The following is an 18,326-nucleotide window of genomic DNA, read 5'->3' as shown; positions in this document are numbered from 1 at the left end:
AAAAGCATAAAAAAAAATTGCTTTTCTTTAAAAAAAAAGACACGATGAGTTCACAATTACAGTAGAGTCTTGATTGTTCGAGTTCTAAATAAATCTGAGCTAAATAAGTATTGCTCCCAAACAATGACCAACTCACACACACAACACTTGGAATGATAACTATGAGTGAATCATGAAAAACAAATTCGTGTATTAAACACTGAAACATGTGAACGATGTTTCTAAACAAAAAAAAAAAACATTAGACAATTATTTCAAAATATAATTAAACTGATGCAGTAATATAATGAATATTTTAACTTGGTGTAATGCAGTATAAGTAATGATCATCTAATGCAAGTTTCTTTAAATATATCTTTCACTTGAATACCAAAATTTAAAAATTGCTTTATTTCCATTTATTTAAATATTTAAGTTTTAAATTTTCGATAATTCGAGTTTTCAAAAGTTCGAGGTAGGTTCGGCGCCGTCCATCCCGAATTATCTAGACTTTACAGCATAGTATCGGCCTCTGATCTTACTTATTTACTTACTTATCCTCTACTTAAGGCCTCTAGCATATCCCTCCAACGCCTCCTGTCTCTAGCAATAGATCTTGCTTCCTCCCAGCCAAATATTCTAAACTGCTGTTTGTAGAAAATGCAACACCATGAAAGAATCATCAGAATCAAATGAAATTTAATGCAGAAACGACTTGTACTGATACAAATAAATGATGAAATTTTCAAAACAAAAGAAACAAATTAAGCGTCCGAAATCAGCATTTGGTGCAGCCACCACGCGCTGCAATAAGTGCTGCTATACGACGTGGCATGGAGTCAAACAGATGTTGAATATCTGCTTGAGGAAGAGAATTCCATATCGCTTGTATGCGCAACCAAAGTTCGTCTTTGGAAACTGCAGGACGCGGATCACGAGTGAGACGCCGACCAACCATATCCCACACGTGCTCAATAGGCGACATATCCGGCGAATAAGCAGGCCAAGGAAGAAGTTGCATGCGCTGTGCTGAACAGAAGTCTCTAACAGTCCGCGCAACATGTGGGCGTGCATTATCCTGCTGAAAGATAGCTCCAGGGATGCCTTGAAGGAAAGGAACGACTTCGGGCTGTAGCACTTCACGGACGTATCTGTTGCTATTGAGATTACCCTCAATTCGTATCAAATTGGATCGTCCATGATACGAAATCGCACCCCAGACCATAACTCCGGGTGTTCGACCACTATGTCGTTCAATAATACACTCAGGAAGGCAGCGTTGACCGGCATAACGTCTAACACGAACACGGCCATCATGGGTCCACAAATTGAAGCGTGATTCATCTGAAAAGACAACTTGGTGCCAATCAGCTCGCCAGTCTCTGTGCTCAAGAGCCCACTGCCGACGCAGCCGTCGATGATCCGCCGTGAGGGGAATCCTGTATAATGGCACCCTTGCACGCAATCCACGGCGCAGCAGACGACGACGAATTGACGAAGCCGACAATTGTACACCTGTAGCAGTAGACCAATGTGCTGCCAGCTGCCTGGAGGAAGCTGTGCGATCATTCACCGCCATGCGGAGCAGGTGTCGATCATCGCGCTCTGACGTCACCTTCTGTCGTCCAGTGCCTGTTTTTCGAGTTGTTCGGTGCTCGTCGGTCCACTGCTTCCAAACTCGCATCACTGTGGAACTGTTCCGCTGCATACGAGCTGCTATTGCGCGATAGGAAAATCCTCCTTCTCGAAGGCCGATTATCCTCCCTCGTTCAAACTCCGTAAGTTGCTTGAATTTCTTATTCTTCCGTCGTGGAGGCATACTCAGGTCTCACTAAACGTTTGCCACTAACAAATAATCATAGACTATTTTCAACGTCCCGCTACAGCACTTTATTTATACGCTTTCAGCATCAATTCAGAGGGCGCTGCGCGCGCCACGCACGCGCGATGGCTCTGAAACTTTATTAATTTGCATAATATCCTATAATTGACATTTGCTGCGAATTTCATTTGATTCTGATGATTCCTTCATGCTGTTGCATTTTCTACAAACAGCAGTTTATATTCTTTTAATTCGCCCAAAAACATGCGGTGGATGGTAAGTTTGGGTCTTCCTCTTGTTCTTTTACCATCAGGGGCCCATTTAAGCGCAACAGATGTAATTTTTTCTTTGGGCATTCTAAGGATATGTCCGAGCCAGCTACATCTTCGTTTTTAAATTTTATCTTCTATTGTTTTTATTTTAGCTTTCTTTAATAGATTTTGACTAGATACTTTGTAAGGCCAGAAAATTTTAAAACTAAATCTTAAACATTTGTTTTGAAAGGATTCTAATTTTTGTATTTCGATCTTAGTCTGTTTCCAGGTTTCTGCGCCACAACTACTGCTCTAACAATAGCTTTGTAAACAACTATTTTTGTCTTTATTTCAATATTTGACTCTCTCCAAAATTTGCGTCATCCCTTAAAACATGTTCTTGCTTTGATCATTCTCTGTCTAATATCTTCACTACTTCCACCTTTTTTTTTTTTATCTACAATAGAACCTAAATAGCTAAATAACTCTATATCATCTATTTCGTGATTTTCGATTTTAATTTTGTCATTTTTCGTTTGATTTATTCTCATTACTTTAGTTTTCTTCTTGTTTATAAATAAACCTATACTATTTGAATACTTGTTGAATTTGTCTGTTTTAAGCTGAAGGTCTGTATATTTGGATGAAATAAGTACGATGTCATCAGCAAAATCAAGGTCTTCTAAAGTAGTTGCTAAATTCCACCTTATTCCTCTTTTTTCATCTCTCAAGCTGTTTCGCATAATCCAGTCTATCACCAGTATAAATAAAAATCTTGATAAAACACATCCCTGTCTCACGCCAGTTTTTACCGAAAAGAATTCAGCGGCCTCTGATCCACATTTTACTTAATATCAGATATTGTCAAATTTTTGAATTTTAATTGCTACTTAAAATATATAGCTGAAAACTAGAAAAGATTTTAAATTATTTTAATATTTTACTATGTGATCATCAAATTTACAATAAGAAAAAAGAAACTGCATCAATGAAACAGCTTGTTACACTCTTAACACTATGAATCAATTTAAATTTAATATTTTAGTCATGGTAATTCAAATATTAAAAAAAAAAAGAATAGAATCTCTTAAGCAAAATAACACAAATATTTGTTCTTATTTTTAGCGATTAGTAAGATATGAAATAAAGTTGTATACAGTTTTAGTTATTAGAGATTTATGTGTTATTTCTTAAGGATATTTAATATACAATAAATGCAAAAGTTATAACTTTTTTAGTGTATGAAATAATCACCTTATATAACCGAGCCGCCTATATCTCATTTTATTATGTTCATCATACATTTTCTGCTCTAACTCTTTCTTTTCTTCCTACAACAGAAGAAATTCTAAATGAGTATAGATATTAATTCTTAACTACTTAATATCCGCCACTTCTTCGGCAGAATAGTTTTTCTAGCTTATTATAATAGTTTAACTCACTGGAGCAGCTTCTTCCAGGGCCTTAACCCTTTCCTCGTGTTTCAATTCATCCCGCCTACCCTCTTCGAATTCTTTCTGGCACTTTCTTAAAAGAACTTTACGGAAATTCACATAGTCCTTATTTTTAGTGGACACTTTAATCTATTTAAAAAACAGATAAATTTAGTTCAACACATTTTACGATCATTTTATTCAAAATTAGTTGGCTTACCAATGCCAAACGCTTGCACATGTTTGCATAGAGGAAACTGGAGTTTGGCTCGGCCGCAGCTTCCTCAAATATTAAATCAGTGACTGTGCACAGTTTTTCTTCAGTGTCGATGCTAAGATTTTTAACTTCAGTCAATAGAGTTTCAAACTCTTGTGGCGTAAGTTTATTAAGGATCCCTTGGACACTTCTTTTAAATTTCTCTTTTTCCTATTAATAATTTTAAAAAAAATGAAAATCATTATTTGTATTACAAACTTGTATATATTAACTTCGTTAAATCTTACATTAAAACAGCCTGTAGAGTGAAATTAAAAAAATTAAGTTGAGACAATGGAAAGCAATTAAAAAATGTAAATGTTTCAATGCTTATTTTGTTAACATTTTTTTTACTTAAAGCACAATTTCAAAGACAAATAAAACCTGATAACATACAACAGATAAGCATAAAAAGCTAATTTATATTCTAATAGAATGAAGGCTCAATGAATTTGTAAGTATGACTTGTGTATTTATTCTAAAAAATGTAATGTAACAAGGAGCAGTTATAATCAACATCATAAGGGGGGAAAGAAATTTACAACAGATTGTGTAAATTTCTATTTATTAAAGGTTTTTTCTTTAAATGTTGCTACTCTGCCGATATTTTTGGCCGAATATTCGGTAGCCGGCCAAGTCACTATTCGTTAGAGCCCTAGTTGTTTTCCTATAGCAAATTTTTAGATTGCCTGCACTTTTCAATATTGGCGGATATTTTTTTAAAATTTATCTCTTATTTTCTTCTTTTATTTTGAAGAAAATTGCATTTAAAAGTTGGATTTTTTGAAGGATCTATTCACTTTACTACTACCCTCTATGGAAGCTATTTGCATTATTCATTTCAATGAAATGACTTAGTCTAAATGCTCCTTCACAAGTGCAATACTTCATTTTAACTTAAAATTCATTTATATACTTTTGAACTTATGACATTGACTCAAATTTTGCAATATTTATTTAAATACCTAAAAAAAGGGAAACTTAAGTTCAATAAACATGAACTGCCAATTTCTCGCCTTCTCACTTAAACACATGAAATAACAATATTAATCAAAGGATAGTATAGATAAGACGATAGATAAGACAATAAGGAAAAAAAAGCTCATAACATCTAATTTCAGCTTATAACCTTATGCATGATTGCTAAAGAGATGGTCAACACTTTGTATTTTGACAATGAAAGTTAACTTTAACAGTTACATATAACAACATATCTTATTCCTTCTTAGCATCATAATATCTATAAAAATATTATCTTTATTAAAAAACTGAGTCTTTAAACTACTGGAAACAATGTCAAAATGTTTAAAATATAACATCACTTCAAAAATAAATTCAGGTTTATTTATTTAAAAAAAAATAATGAAAAGACTGTCCAGACAAACTGTTTAAAACATTGCAGAAAAGAATTAGAACAATATTGATGCTATAAAACATATTAAAATTCCCTAAAATACCTGCGCTTATGCAAAAAAAATTAAAAGACTGCTTAAGCTTTAAAAATTGACCAGGAAAAAAACTTCAATTAAGTTTTTTTAACTGGAAAGAAAACATGCATAACCAGGGTTGGAAAAAAAATTTCTTAAACAAAAACTCTTTGGTAATTATTTTTTATTTGAAACAGAAAGATAAATAGTATGTTGATCCCCAAATTAGAAGTAATTGAACCAATAAAAATAGTTCACGAATCGTTCTTAACTATTTATATTTTGAAAAGGAATACCAATAAAAATAATCCTTTTTACTCATATAAATATGTAAACATTTATTAATTCATAAGGAAATGTCATAATTCAGAATTATTTACATTAATGTCCTTATTTAACAGTATACACTTAGTAGTATTAATATCAATTCATTGCTCTAAAATAAACACTTGTTTTTTATTTAATGAGTCAATACGAACTCTAATATAAATGAGCTTGACATATTAATTCAAGGTAATATTTCTTTTTTATAAACAAATATTTAAACTCCATAAAATGATGAAAAGAAATGAACTGCATAAATATAAACATATAAAATAAGTAAAAGTCTATTTTAGTACTAACTGCATGAAAATTAAAAATGAATTACTTTATCATTTATATTAACATGACAATCTAAAATTCCTATTCAGGTGTTGCAGCATTAAATAAGTAAGAAAAATATACCTTAAAAATATTTTTAGTGAATTTAATATTTTTTCTTTAACAATCTAGGTGGAAAAATTTCTATAAATAGAAAATGTTATCATTTAAAAATAAATAACTAGCTTATTTTTTCTTTTAAAAAAAAGTTTGATTTACACTCAACACAGTGCATACCAATTTAAAGGACACTTCAAATATGATTAACTTAAATTCATTAGCATTTATCTTCTTCAATTTTGTGAAAATTGCGCTTTGTCTATTGACACAACTATTAATGCTTTAAATTATTTTAGAAACATCCAAAATTGAGTACCTATAGAGTAATAAAACCTATGACCAATCTTGCAACGGTTATAGAGTAATAAAACCTATTTCTGTGTGCCAAAAATGTAATTTAGGACTTTGCGCCGAATATTTTCTGCCATTTTAAATATAAATTTCATGATAATTGTTGCAAAATATACTAAATATTTTACACAAAGAGAATTTTTAAAGTTATCAAAATAGAAAAACTGCAACATTTTATAATTATGATTTCACATTAAATGAACATGAAATGTTATGTATTATGTTTATTCATAATTTTGAATAGTAATAGGCATTTAATTCGTCAAAGATAGTTAAGTGAATTTTATAAATGAAGCTCGCTTCATTATGCATTAGTGACACTTAATTTAATATTCAAGCAAGCAACAATCTACACAAATATTATATTTCTATAGGGCTTTTTTAAGGAAACTTCAATTTAAGGGAATTTTCCGAAATGTACAAAAACCAGGAGAATTTTTATTAAACCAATAGACCAGGAGAAACTGGCAAAATCCAGGAATCTACTGGAAAATCCAGTAGAGTTGGCAGCTATGCATTAAAGTTTTCGACATTTTTTTGAATGTTATGTTCTATTTGATGTTCCATTAGTATGTGATAGAATTTTATATCAAAAAAATATTAATTATTTTTAAATGTAGTAAAATATGGGATAAAATATCAGCTTAATATGTATGCGAAGAAAAAAGTAATTTAATTTAAAAAGAGTATTTTTCAACCGTATTTGTATAATTGTCTTAACTTTCTAAATTTAAAAAAAAGTCAACATTTAATTTTTAAAAAGAAAAAAAAAGCATTTCAAGAATATTATTAACAGAATTATGAGAAAAATATGTTTGAAAAAATACCATTTTAGGTACTCCTCTTTGTGCAAAAGTTGGTAAAAAGTGATCTCGGAAGTTAGGCATTACAGGCATTTGCACTTGTCTGTTGACTTCATTCAACTTCTGTATATGACCCTATGAAATAACTATATCAATTAAAAGTACTTGAAATCTTTTTTAAAAATGGTACTGTCAATAATGCAGGATTTTTCGAGTTTTAGCAGACATTTCTTACTGTAAATTTATGTTCCTCAAATATGATGAAAAAAAAAAGAGAATCGTTAAAGATTATAATTTAAAATATGTATATTTTAAGGTTATAATCTTTAAAACCAAAAGATAAGAAGTACCGATAGGGATAAAATTTACTGCATCTAATATATCATAGGGCGAAAAATATTTCTTAAATACTAGAGGAATAATATTTTTTTAATTATTACTTTTGTATATTAAACATATATCATCAAAATTTGTACAATTTTGTACATCAGAATTTATAATGAAAAATAAAACAGCTAAATTTAAATAATGTGTAAAATTAAGTGCAGAACTTTCCCTTTCATTTGACCATACAATGGACATATCGAAAAAAAATGGCTATGATTTTAAAAAACGGTATTTAGAAATTTTATGAGGAAAAGATAAGACTATTTTCTATTTAAATAATACTGCTACATTTCAGATTTTCAAATCCATGACTTTCCATGAATAATTTCAAGAATTTCTCATGACATTTCGAAGTTACTATTTTCTCCACAAAAACACAACAATAAATTTAAAAAAGCATCATAATAACATTAATTCAAATAATAGGTATAACCAAAACTGTTATACTCTGCATCTTCATATTTATAGATTTTAAATTTAAAAAAACAGAGTAAAGAAAGAGTTGAAGCAATAAAATAGCTGAAAAAAATACAAAAGCAAAGAAATTTTTTTTCTTTTTTTTCTGCAGAATTATATTCTAAAGAAACTTTTCTTGTACATCAGAAAGGAAAGAAATACTCCTGATTTTTCTGTTCTCATTTCGGATTTTAAAAAAAATTCACCAATGACTGGCTTGTTTCAACTAGAATTCTAAATTGAGAATAAATAATAACAAAAATTTTGAAATCACAGAAGTTTAAAAAATCACGCTAGAAATGATGTTTTTTCTTTAACCATAATTTTTAAAGAACATGATAAAAACATTTTATATTTTAATAAAATATGACTGTCAGTGGGAATTTCTATGCAAATTCAGATATTTGGAACAACATGAAATTGGGGGGGGGGGTAGATTCCAATTTAAAAATTAGATTTTCCGGCGACCTAGGTCCATGACTTTCCATGCTTTTTTTCAACAAAAAAAAATAGTTACAATTATGACAAATTTTGTTCAATACCGAAATTCATGACTTTCCAGGAGCGCTGATACCCTGCACCTAGTATCTGATGGACACTTTACGACTAGTCTAAATTCTAAGCATTTTGTTAAGATATTCAACCGATGGGTAGGACTAGAGAAAAAAAAAATTAAGTTTCTGTAAAAATTGGAAATAAGACGCATTTCACGGCCTGTTCGTGGAAGTTTAAGCTATGTGCTTGACATGGTAAAAAAAAATGCGACGGGGCATTTCTCTTTTAATCTTGCTTGTAAACCTGAGTACCTGCCTGCCATATTTGGTGCATAATTTAATGTTTGTCCTCGACAATCACTTATATTTATGCCTTGGTCATTAGGAAAAGATACAATAGTATCAGACAAGTACTCAGGTTTATGCCTTTCAATTGAAAAAAAAAATCCAAAGGTCTAAAAAAAATTGCATCTTTCCCTGACTATTATCTGATTTTTAGGGTTAAAATAAAATTCCCTGACAAATCCAGGTTCATTTGTCATTCCAGGTATATTCATTTTGAATCACCCTGTATAACCATAATTAAAATGTTTCTGACGAAAAAAAAAGCTCATAACATCTAATTTCAGTTTGTAACCTTATGCATGATTGCTAAAGAGATGGTCAACACTTTCAATTTTGACAATGAAAGTTAACTTTAACAGTGACCATTACAACATATCTTATTCCTTCTTAGCATCATAATATCTATAAAAATATTATCTTTATTAAAAAAACTGAGTCTTTAAACTAATGGAAACAATGTCAAAATGTTTAAAATATAACTTCACTTCGGAAATAAATTCATGTTTATTTATTTTAAAAAATTAATAATTAAAAGACTGTCTAGACAGACTGTTTAAAGCATTGCAGTAAAAAATTAGAACAATTTTGATGCCATAGAACATTGAAATTCCCTAAAATCCCTACGCTTATGCAAGAAAAATATTAAAGGTATTTTAGTATGTACATTTAGTATGTAATAGAATAATTACTTTGTCTTTAATGATATCTAGGTTTGGCAATTTCTGAGGTTTAACTAAGGACAAAGGATCGCATTGTAAATGAAGAAGAAAATCCCTATCGTATTGTTTCTTTCCCTCTTTATTTACAGGACTCCATTGATCTATAATGAAGCACATGGTTTATAAACATAGGATTTCAATTTGCAATGGATAATTAGTATCAAAAGAATCACCCACACACCTTCTTTGTAGCTATATTTTAGTTTGTTTGATTGTTTAGTTTTATTCTTTGCAGGATCATCCACATTTTCTTTGTCTTCATTTTCAATTGTAGGGGAAACTGACAATGAATCACTCTGCTGTTCAACTAGGGAGATATCACTCTGAGGTGAATTGTCAGAAAGTATTCCTCCTGGCTGAGAAATAGTAGTAAGTAATTCACTGTCTACAATTGCAGCAGGTAAAGGAGATAGTGGCTGCTCATCTGCTTGACTTAGAGGGACTGTTGGAGCAGTTGAAACTGACACTACGACAACCTCCTGAAATCAAAAGAAATCCAGTCAGAAAAAGTCAGACCGTAATAAATTAAGATCATGTGCATCAGGTGTGAACAAGCCATGTTGCAAAACTTCTGAAAGGCTGCTCAGCTTTAAAAATTGACCAATAAAATCAATAAATAATAAAAACTTATATTTAGTTTTTAAAATTGGGTGAAAGAAAAAAAAAACAGGCATACCCAAGGTTGAAAAAAAAATTTAAAAAAATAATACATTTTTTTTAAAAACAGAAAGATAAGTACTATGCTGATCCCCAAATTAGAAGTATGCAAACCAATAAAAATAGTTCACAAATCATTTTAACTATTAATACTTTGAAAAAGAATACAAACATAAAAAATCTCTTTTACTCATATAAATATGTTAACATTTATTAATTCATAAGGAAATGTCATAATTCAGAATTATTTATATTTAATGACTTTATTTAGCAGTATACATTCAGTAGTATTAATATCAATTAATTGTTCTAAAATAAACTTGTTTTCTTATTTAATGAGTTATACTTGTGTTTTATTTAATATAAATTCTAATATTTAAAATGATGAAAAGATGTGAACTGCATAAATATAAACATATAAAATTAGTAAAGGTATATTTTAGTTCTAACAGCATGAGAATTAAGAATGAATTACTTTATCATTTATATTAACATAAAATTCTTATTCAGGTGTTGTAGCATTAAGAAAATTAAGAAAAATATACCTTAAAATTTTTTTTAGTGAAAAGGAATTTAATATCTTTTTCTTAAACTATCTAAGTGGAAGAACTTATATAAATAGAAAATTTAATCATGTAAAATATTTATTAAAAAAAATTTGATTTACACCACATTAGGATTTTAACCCAGTGCATACCAATTTAAAAAGCACTTTAAATATGATTAACTGTAACGTATAGCTTCCTTAATTTTGCAAAGTCATGCAAGATCATGCTTTGTCTATTGACACAGCTATTAATGTTTTGAAATTATTAAAAAAACATCCAAAATAAAGTCTTATAAATTTGAATCATTAATGTATATAAGTGAGTTCTAGTTCTTTACTCAAATCCAACTACATCTTTTAAATTAGGCAATGTATTACCTATTCAAAAACCATTGCTTGTTAAAGTAGATTTTGTAAGGATAACCCAATAATTAGGCTGATCTATTTCATTTATATTTATACCTTTAGAATTTCTTGATAATCAGCAATATAAATTTTTTTTAAAAATGTTTAAAACTGGTACCTAAGGAATTAAACACTGCACTATCAAGCAATATATGCTTCTTAAAACAGAAAGGGCTCTGTGCAGTACGTCCTAATTCAGCCTGATGTGCAATTAATGTAATTTATTTCGTTAATGTAAGTATTTATAATTCGATATTTTACTAATTATGGTTCCTTTTTTAGACAATTTAGTTTATAAAATCGAATTTATTCGTTATTCAAAAAGTGGTAATGTTCTAACAAGTACTATTTGCATGCATTTATTTTTCAAACAGGTTTAATGATCAAGTTTCGTTTAGATCATAAAAAAAATTTAAACAAGAAAAAGTAATTTTGGAAAAATTAAGTTCCATAAAAATTAAAAAATAGATTAAGAAGTAGTTTCTATTGTCTATTACTGGCTTGTTTATTTGAATATTTCTAATTTAGCAACATCAGTTGTTTGCAATGTCGTACGTATGAACAATTGTATTGACAGAAAAATTAATGCGATAAATAATTATAGCAAAGTCATTGATCCCAATTTAAGACTAGATCCAAATGGTGAAATTTACTTCTCCTTTATCAAGGAAAGCATCCATTTCTCCACCATATTTATCTTTCTTGTTATATTCAGTCTTCTTTTTTTTACCCTTGCCACCTCTCTGTCCTGAAAAGATTAAATGTCAAGAATTTAACAATGGTCGCTATAGAAAGAATGTTTAAATATAAGTGTAAAAAATTCAGAAGAACTGTCAGAAAACGTGCAGATACAAAGAATAAAATACTATTAATGAATAAAATAAATGTATAGAACAAATTTGAAGAATGAAAAATTGACTGGCAATCAAAAATACAATTACAAAATCGCGTGAATCGAACTCCTCAAATGTGTGTTTCGCTTAGAGGTTAGGCTCTTGCAATAAATAATATCGTACAAAAGATATCGATTTAAAACCATGGAGAAATCAATAGCAATAACTACCAAAATTTCAATAGAATCATTGCCTCAAAAAGTAAATACGAGGGTTGCTATTTATATTTCTGGCCTTGGCAACAGTAAGTGTTGCTAGGCGACCGCAGACGATTTTAATCGAAAGTTTGATATTTTTAAGCATAAATTCAGCAGACGATTTACCATTATAGCTTCATTTGTGTTGTTGACAGTAAATTGAAAAGTTCTTCTCTTTCAAAAAATGGAATTGAATCGTGAACATTTTTGTGCCATTATTTTTCATAACTTTAACATAAGACAAGAGTGCTTCGATGAACTTAATTCTTTATTCAGCGATAAAGCGCTATCCTACAGCACTGTAAAAAATTGGTATAACGAATTTAATCGTGGTTGATGTTCGATCCAGGACGAATCCCGTGCAGGTCGTCCACAATCCGTTGTTGTGCCAAAAAAGATCGATGCTGTGCGTGAACTGATAAAGCAAGATCGTCATGTGACATGCCGTGAGATAGAGGCGTCTTTGGACATTAGTATGACTAGCATCAATAAAATATTGCATGAACATTTGAGCGTAAAAAAAATGTGTTCGCGTTGGATCCCGCATAATCTGACAAACGCTCAAAAAAAGGCTCGTGTCAATTGGTGCAAGGAAATGTTGGAAAAATACGTTCAATGTTCATCAAAGGCTGTGTATAACATCTACACAGGTGACGAATCATGGATCCAACAAAACCAACAAAACCAGCAAAACCAACAAAAGTTGTTCGAGGAAGAAGCACATCGAAACAAATGATTGCCTGTTTCTTCGACATTAACGGTCATGTGGCAACAGTAGCGTTAGAGCAACGCAGGACGGTCAATTCTGAATGGTACACGACCATTTGTTTGCCAGAAGTCATCGGAGAAATTCGAAAAAAGCAGAAGAACAGGAGAATCATTTTTCATCATGACAATGCGAGCTCTCACACATCGACTCAAACAAAGGCATTTCTGACGGAGCGAAAGATCGAACTGATGGGTCATCCACCGTACAGCCCTGATTTGGCACCCAATGACTTCTTCTTATTCCCACACATCAAAAATAAATTACTTGGACAACGATTTTCGACCCCCGAAGAAGCGGTTGATGCATTCAAAACGCATGTTTTGGAGTTACCTCAATCGGACTGGAAAAAGTGCTTTGAAAATTAGTTCAAACGCATGCAAAAACGTATTGATCATCATGGAGAATATTTTGAAAAACAATAAAACCAATTTCGATCCTACATATTTGTTTTTTCATTATTAGGCCAGAAATATAAATAGCAACTCTCGTACCCAAATGTGGGATTCGAATTTTCCATATTGTTTGAAATATATCGGGATATTTAAAATCAACATGAAAATCAATAACTTCCGAAAATACAATCGAAAAATAACATCGATTTAAGATATTGTCGGAGTAAATTGAGCGCATCAAAAAGTGATTATCTAAATGCATGATTACGTGTAAATTTCTGTCGAAAAGAAAAGTAAAATGTTTTACTTTTCAAAAGAAAACCTTTCTTCAAGAACGACAACGTTGCCGTGTGTGGGACTCTATCGCTGGGAATTCAATTGTAGAGATATCTCATTGAATTCCCAAAATTAATTTGTAAGGGCAATGAAGTTAATCCGTTACGCAAAAATTAATGATAATTGTTATAGTACCACAAACTGGCTTAGCATTTCTTTGGAAATATGCCTTACCTTTAGTGGGGGAATTTTTTTTTGTATGTACATAAATTTTGGATAGAGATTTAATATCGTTTAATTTAGTTTTTTCTTTTTAAAACATCCCCATATGTGAAATAACAGGCTCATACCATCGTTATTAGAATTATTTTCACAAATAGCACAACTTATTAAGGAGATCATGCTTATTTTCACTCCAAAATGTTTTAAATATATTTATTCAATTCAACACTATTAAGTTGAAATACAGAAAATTATTAACACCCAATAAATTAAAACATTGTCAACACTGAAAAAAAGGAGGAGAATTATAATATGTCAACATAACTACAATCAAGAAGTTAGACTTACGTGCTCTAATATAACTCTTAAAAACTTAATTATCTTTATAAAATACTCTTATTTTCTTGTTCAACACGTTATATATGAATCAATATCACATGGAATTTCAATATATTTTTTAAATAAAAAAATACACTTCGAAGTGTTATTTAACTCTGATATAAAGAACGTAAATATTTACTTTAAATATGCTTCAAACTTAACTGCACTCTTTAACAACAATTGAATAAATTATTTTTAACTAACTAGAATTTAGTTTTTATTATTATAAATACTTTCTTACTCCACATTTTCCAAGTTATAGTTTTTATTTTTAAATCAGGATATTTTTATAGATAAAACTAATTAGTTTAGTAAGTTATCTATTTTTAAATTTACTATCTAATAAATTCCATAATATATAAACTAACTAAATTTAATTTTTTTCAGCTATGACAAAAATGAATACTGAACACTATCTGTTTAAAATTTTAATTGTAACTGATCATTATACATTACTCCATTATTCATTGAAAAATATGTGTTTCTAACATATTCGCTTGGGTCACACATTAAAAGGATCAAATTAAAGATTGTTTGAATAGTTTATTTATAACCAGGTAAAAAAAAATCTAGAACCACGTTTTTAAGACTCGCATTAATTATAAATTAAAATTGAAAACATTAAGCAACGATATACTATTTAAGTATTTATACAGACAATAGAAAATAAAATTTCACATTTTTCGCTGAAAAAATTTTTAAACAATTATAAAAACTTGCTTTAAAAATAGTTGGGTTTTAACTGATTAAATTTTTTTATAAAGATATTAAATATTAAAGAAAAAATTTCGATAAATATATTTTAAATCTTATAGCAATAACTAGAAACATGTAAAAATAAATTTTTAGTAACATATTACAGCTGATCATGACACATTTTATTGAGGAGACGCATTACCTATCCAATCAAAACTCCAGATCTTACTAAAATCTTACTTTGAGGTGAATTGTCAGAAAGTATTTCTCCAGGCTGGGGAATAGTAGTAAGTAATTCACTATCTACAATTGCAGCGGGTATAGAAGATAGAAGTTGCTCATATGCTTGGCTTTGAGGGACTTCTGGAGCAGTTGAAACTGACACTGCGACAACCTCCTGAAATTAGAAGAAATCTAGTCAAAAATAGTTGGACACTAATAAATTGAGATTCTCTACATCAAGTCTTTGTTATGCTTTGAAAATCATGCGTATCGTATTGCTAAGGTAAAATAACAAACAAAATCTAAAAACTAATTTTTTACAAAACACCTCAAATAGATTTAGTTTTAGAATCTTTAATGAAAGTAATTTGTAGCAGTTCTGTTTCAAGTTTATTATTAGCTCATCAAGTTCTTCTCTAAAATCAGACAATGTAAAATTTTCCTCAAAAAGGTGCTGAGACTGATTTTGTAAGGATACCCCAATAATTTAGGACCCTATAAATAGGAAATAGGATACCCCAATAATTAGGAAAATAATTTTTGTAAGGATAAACAAAATTGACCAACTTATGGTCAATTTTGTTTATCTCTATTAAACCTCCATCATTTCTTATGATATTCAGCAAAATAATAATATTAACTTTTAGGGTGCTTAACAAATCTTAGGATAGAACACTATATTGTAAAGCAATACAAGCATAGCTTAAGTTTCTCCCTTTAGGTATTAAGAAAATGATTATCAAGAACAAATTTAATTAGACCTATATGCATTACAAACTTACATGCATTAACCCCTAAAAATGATATTTTACCTACTTCATTGAATTTATAAGTACGATTTCTTTGTTCCATTCATTTTAAAAATGATCTTGCCCAAACAATATTTATATTCGACACGAATATAAATACTGAGGGGATAAATTTTGCTGCATATAATCTAGTAGGGATTTTGCAGAATAAATAAATTGCTTATTAGAATATGCAAATAGAAGAATAATTTATCTTTTCTATAAGTTATGCTTAAGCAAGTTACTTTTTTATATAGAAAATGGACATAAATGTATGCAGTTTATCTGTCTACATTTTAGATTTTCAAATTCATGACTTTCGATGACTAATTCCAAGCATTTTCATGACTTAATGAAGTTACTATTTTCTCCGACAAAAACACAAAATAAATTTTAAAAAAATATTATATTAACATTAATTGAAATGATAGGTATAACCAAAACTGTTTTACTCTGCATCTTCATATTCGTAGATTTTAAATTTAAAGAAACAGAGTAAAGAAAGAGTCAAAGCAATAAAATAGCTGAAAAAATGCAAAAGCAAATATTTGTTTTTCTTCTGCAGAATTATATTCTAAAGATACTTTTCTTGCTCATCGGAAAGGAAAGAAATACTCCTGATTCATCTGAATAAAATAAAAAAATTCGTCAATTACTGGCTTGATTCAGCTAGAATTTGAAATTAATAAAATAAAAAAAATAAATAATAATAAAAATTCAGAAATCACAGAAGTTTGAAAGATAATTCCCTCTAGAAATTTTTGAAAGAACACCATAATTTTTAAAGAACATGATAAAACATTATGTATTTTAATTAAATATGACTGGGATTTCGTTAAAAATTCAGATATTCTGAACACCATGAGATTGGGGGGAGGGAGGTAAATTCCATTTTAAAAATTAGATTTTTTGGAGATTTAAATCCATGACTTCCATGCTTTTTTTTTTTTTGAAAAATAGTTAAAATCATGACATTTTATGACAAATTTTGTTCAATACCGAAATTCATGACTTTCCAGGTGCGCAGATACCCTGCGTATGATAACATTATTTATCGAAGAAAAAAGTTATAAGTTAAAAAAAGTCATTAAATAAAATTTATTACTTAATAAAAATATAATGACGCAAAATGAAATGCGGACTCAGGCAAACTAAATATCATTTATTAGATAACGCGCTTATCATATCTTATTGTTTTGATTTTTGGGACCGGATCATTTAAATGTTTTACAAAACATTCTGATGTCATTCATGAAATTGTGACAACAGTGTAAATTCCAGTAGGATTGATAACTAATCGCAATTACCTTATAGTCCACAAAGAAAAAAAAATACAAAGCTGATAAATGAGAAGCGTAGTCTTTATACTTAATATATTAGGAATGTAGAGAAATGGATTGCATTTTGAATATTTAGATTTAACCACAGTGAAACAGAAAAGAAAATCAAAGAAATGAATAGAAAAGAATACTATAATAAATTTAAAATTAGTTTCAATGACGTATGATCATGTAAAAAATTCTAATTTAATTTAATTACTGAAATGCATCACGACTCTCCTAGATACTGATTATTTTCCAATTAACTCATACAACACTTAAAAAAGTAATATTTTGATATGGTATTTCATGGCTTACCCTTTTTAAATCTGTAACTTCTTGCAACTTAAATCTCACCTTAGAATTGTTCAAATGTTTGTCTAATATTTTTTGCATTTGCGTAAAATAACTTTCCATCTGAAAAAAAAGAGAGATTATCAAAATATGGCAAAAAAATATAACAAAAAGTTGAGTTTTTTTTTCCTTTAAAAAAAAGACATGCTTAAAACCCAATACCTTTATATTTATATCTAATTCTGCAATTCAAAACTGCATTTTTGAAATTCATTCATCCAAAATATTTTAAGCCAACAAATTTTCTTGGATTTTTAATTTAATAATAAACAACAAAAATTTTAAATTGCATGGTGTAAAAAATTTTATATAAAAAAAGATAAATAAAAAATATAAAGGAAGATAAATGAAAAACAATTTATAAATCTATATTAAAACTTATTGAGCAATCATGCACTAAACTGAAAGTCATATGACGTCACAATGAAATGAGTTAAAATACATTACTTTAGAATAATGAAAAAGACACTTTCAGTTTTTAACATTTGTTTGCATTTCTCAAGAAAAACTTATACAAGATTATTTTGTAACTCTAATTAATTCATGCGGTTTTTCATACTTCGCAATGAACTTTAAAGCTTTCATAGGTTTCAGGGATCTACAGTAAATAACGAAAAGAAAACAGTATTTCTGTACACCCTATGCCGAAAAATCAAGCAATTAACTTGTAACATGTATCGATTACTTCGGTTGTTATTTGCAATAATTGTATAAAATTTCATAAATCCAACTTAAATATTTATGGTAATATGGACATTTATATAATTTTTTTTTTTTTTT

The 18,326-nt window shown here is 29.2% G+C and overlaps 1 protein-coding gene across 1 annotated transcript in view; it reads right to left on the bottom strand.

Moving 5' to 3' along the window:
- The window catches only part of LOC147816061 (eukaryotic translation initiation factor 4 gamma 3-like), a 43,145-nt gene that overhangs the window by 20,803 nt on the left and 4,016 nt on the right, over positions 1-18,326 (bottom strand). Inside the window, exons 2-10 of the mRNA XM_087156702.1 lie at positions 17,511-17,609; positions 15,104-15,260; positions 11,691-11,785; positions 9,610-9,907; positions 9,399-9,529; positions 7,052-7,162; positions 3,709-3,915; positions 3,498-3,638; positions 3,310-3,386 (exon numbers count right to left, since the gene is read on the bottom strand). Of these exons, the coding sequence (XP_087012828.1) occupies positions 3,310-3,386; positions 3,498-3,638; positions 3,709-3,915; positions 7,052-7,162; positions 9,399-9,529; positions 9,610-9,907; positions 11,691-11,785; positions 15,104-15,260; positions 17,511-17,609 (1,316 nt within the window). The remainder of the gene's footprint in view (positions 1-3,309; positions 3,387-3,497; positions 3,639-3,708; positions 3,916-7,051; positions 7,163-9,398; positions 9,530-9,609; positions 9,908-11,690; positions 11,786-15,103; positions 15,261-17,510; positions 17,610-18,326) is intronic.

The sequence above is a fragment of the Parasteatoda tepidariorum genome, chromosome 2 (assembly GCF_982258835.1).
Source record: "Parasteatoda tepidariorum strain Cologne lab strain chromosome 2, Ptep-v5.0, whole genome shotgun sequence".
Classification (NCBI taxonomy): Eukaryota; Metazoa; Arthropoda; class Arachnida; order Araneae; family Theridiidae; genus Parasteatoda; species Parasteatoda tepidariorum.
The sequence above is the reverse complement of the archived record's forward strand: the minus strand, read 5'-3'. Positions and strand labels throughout refer to the sequence as shown.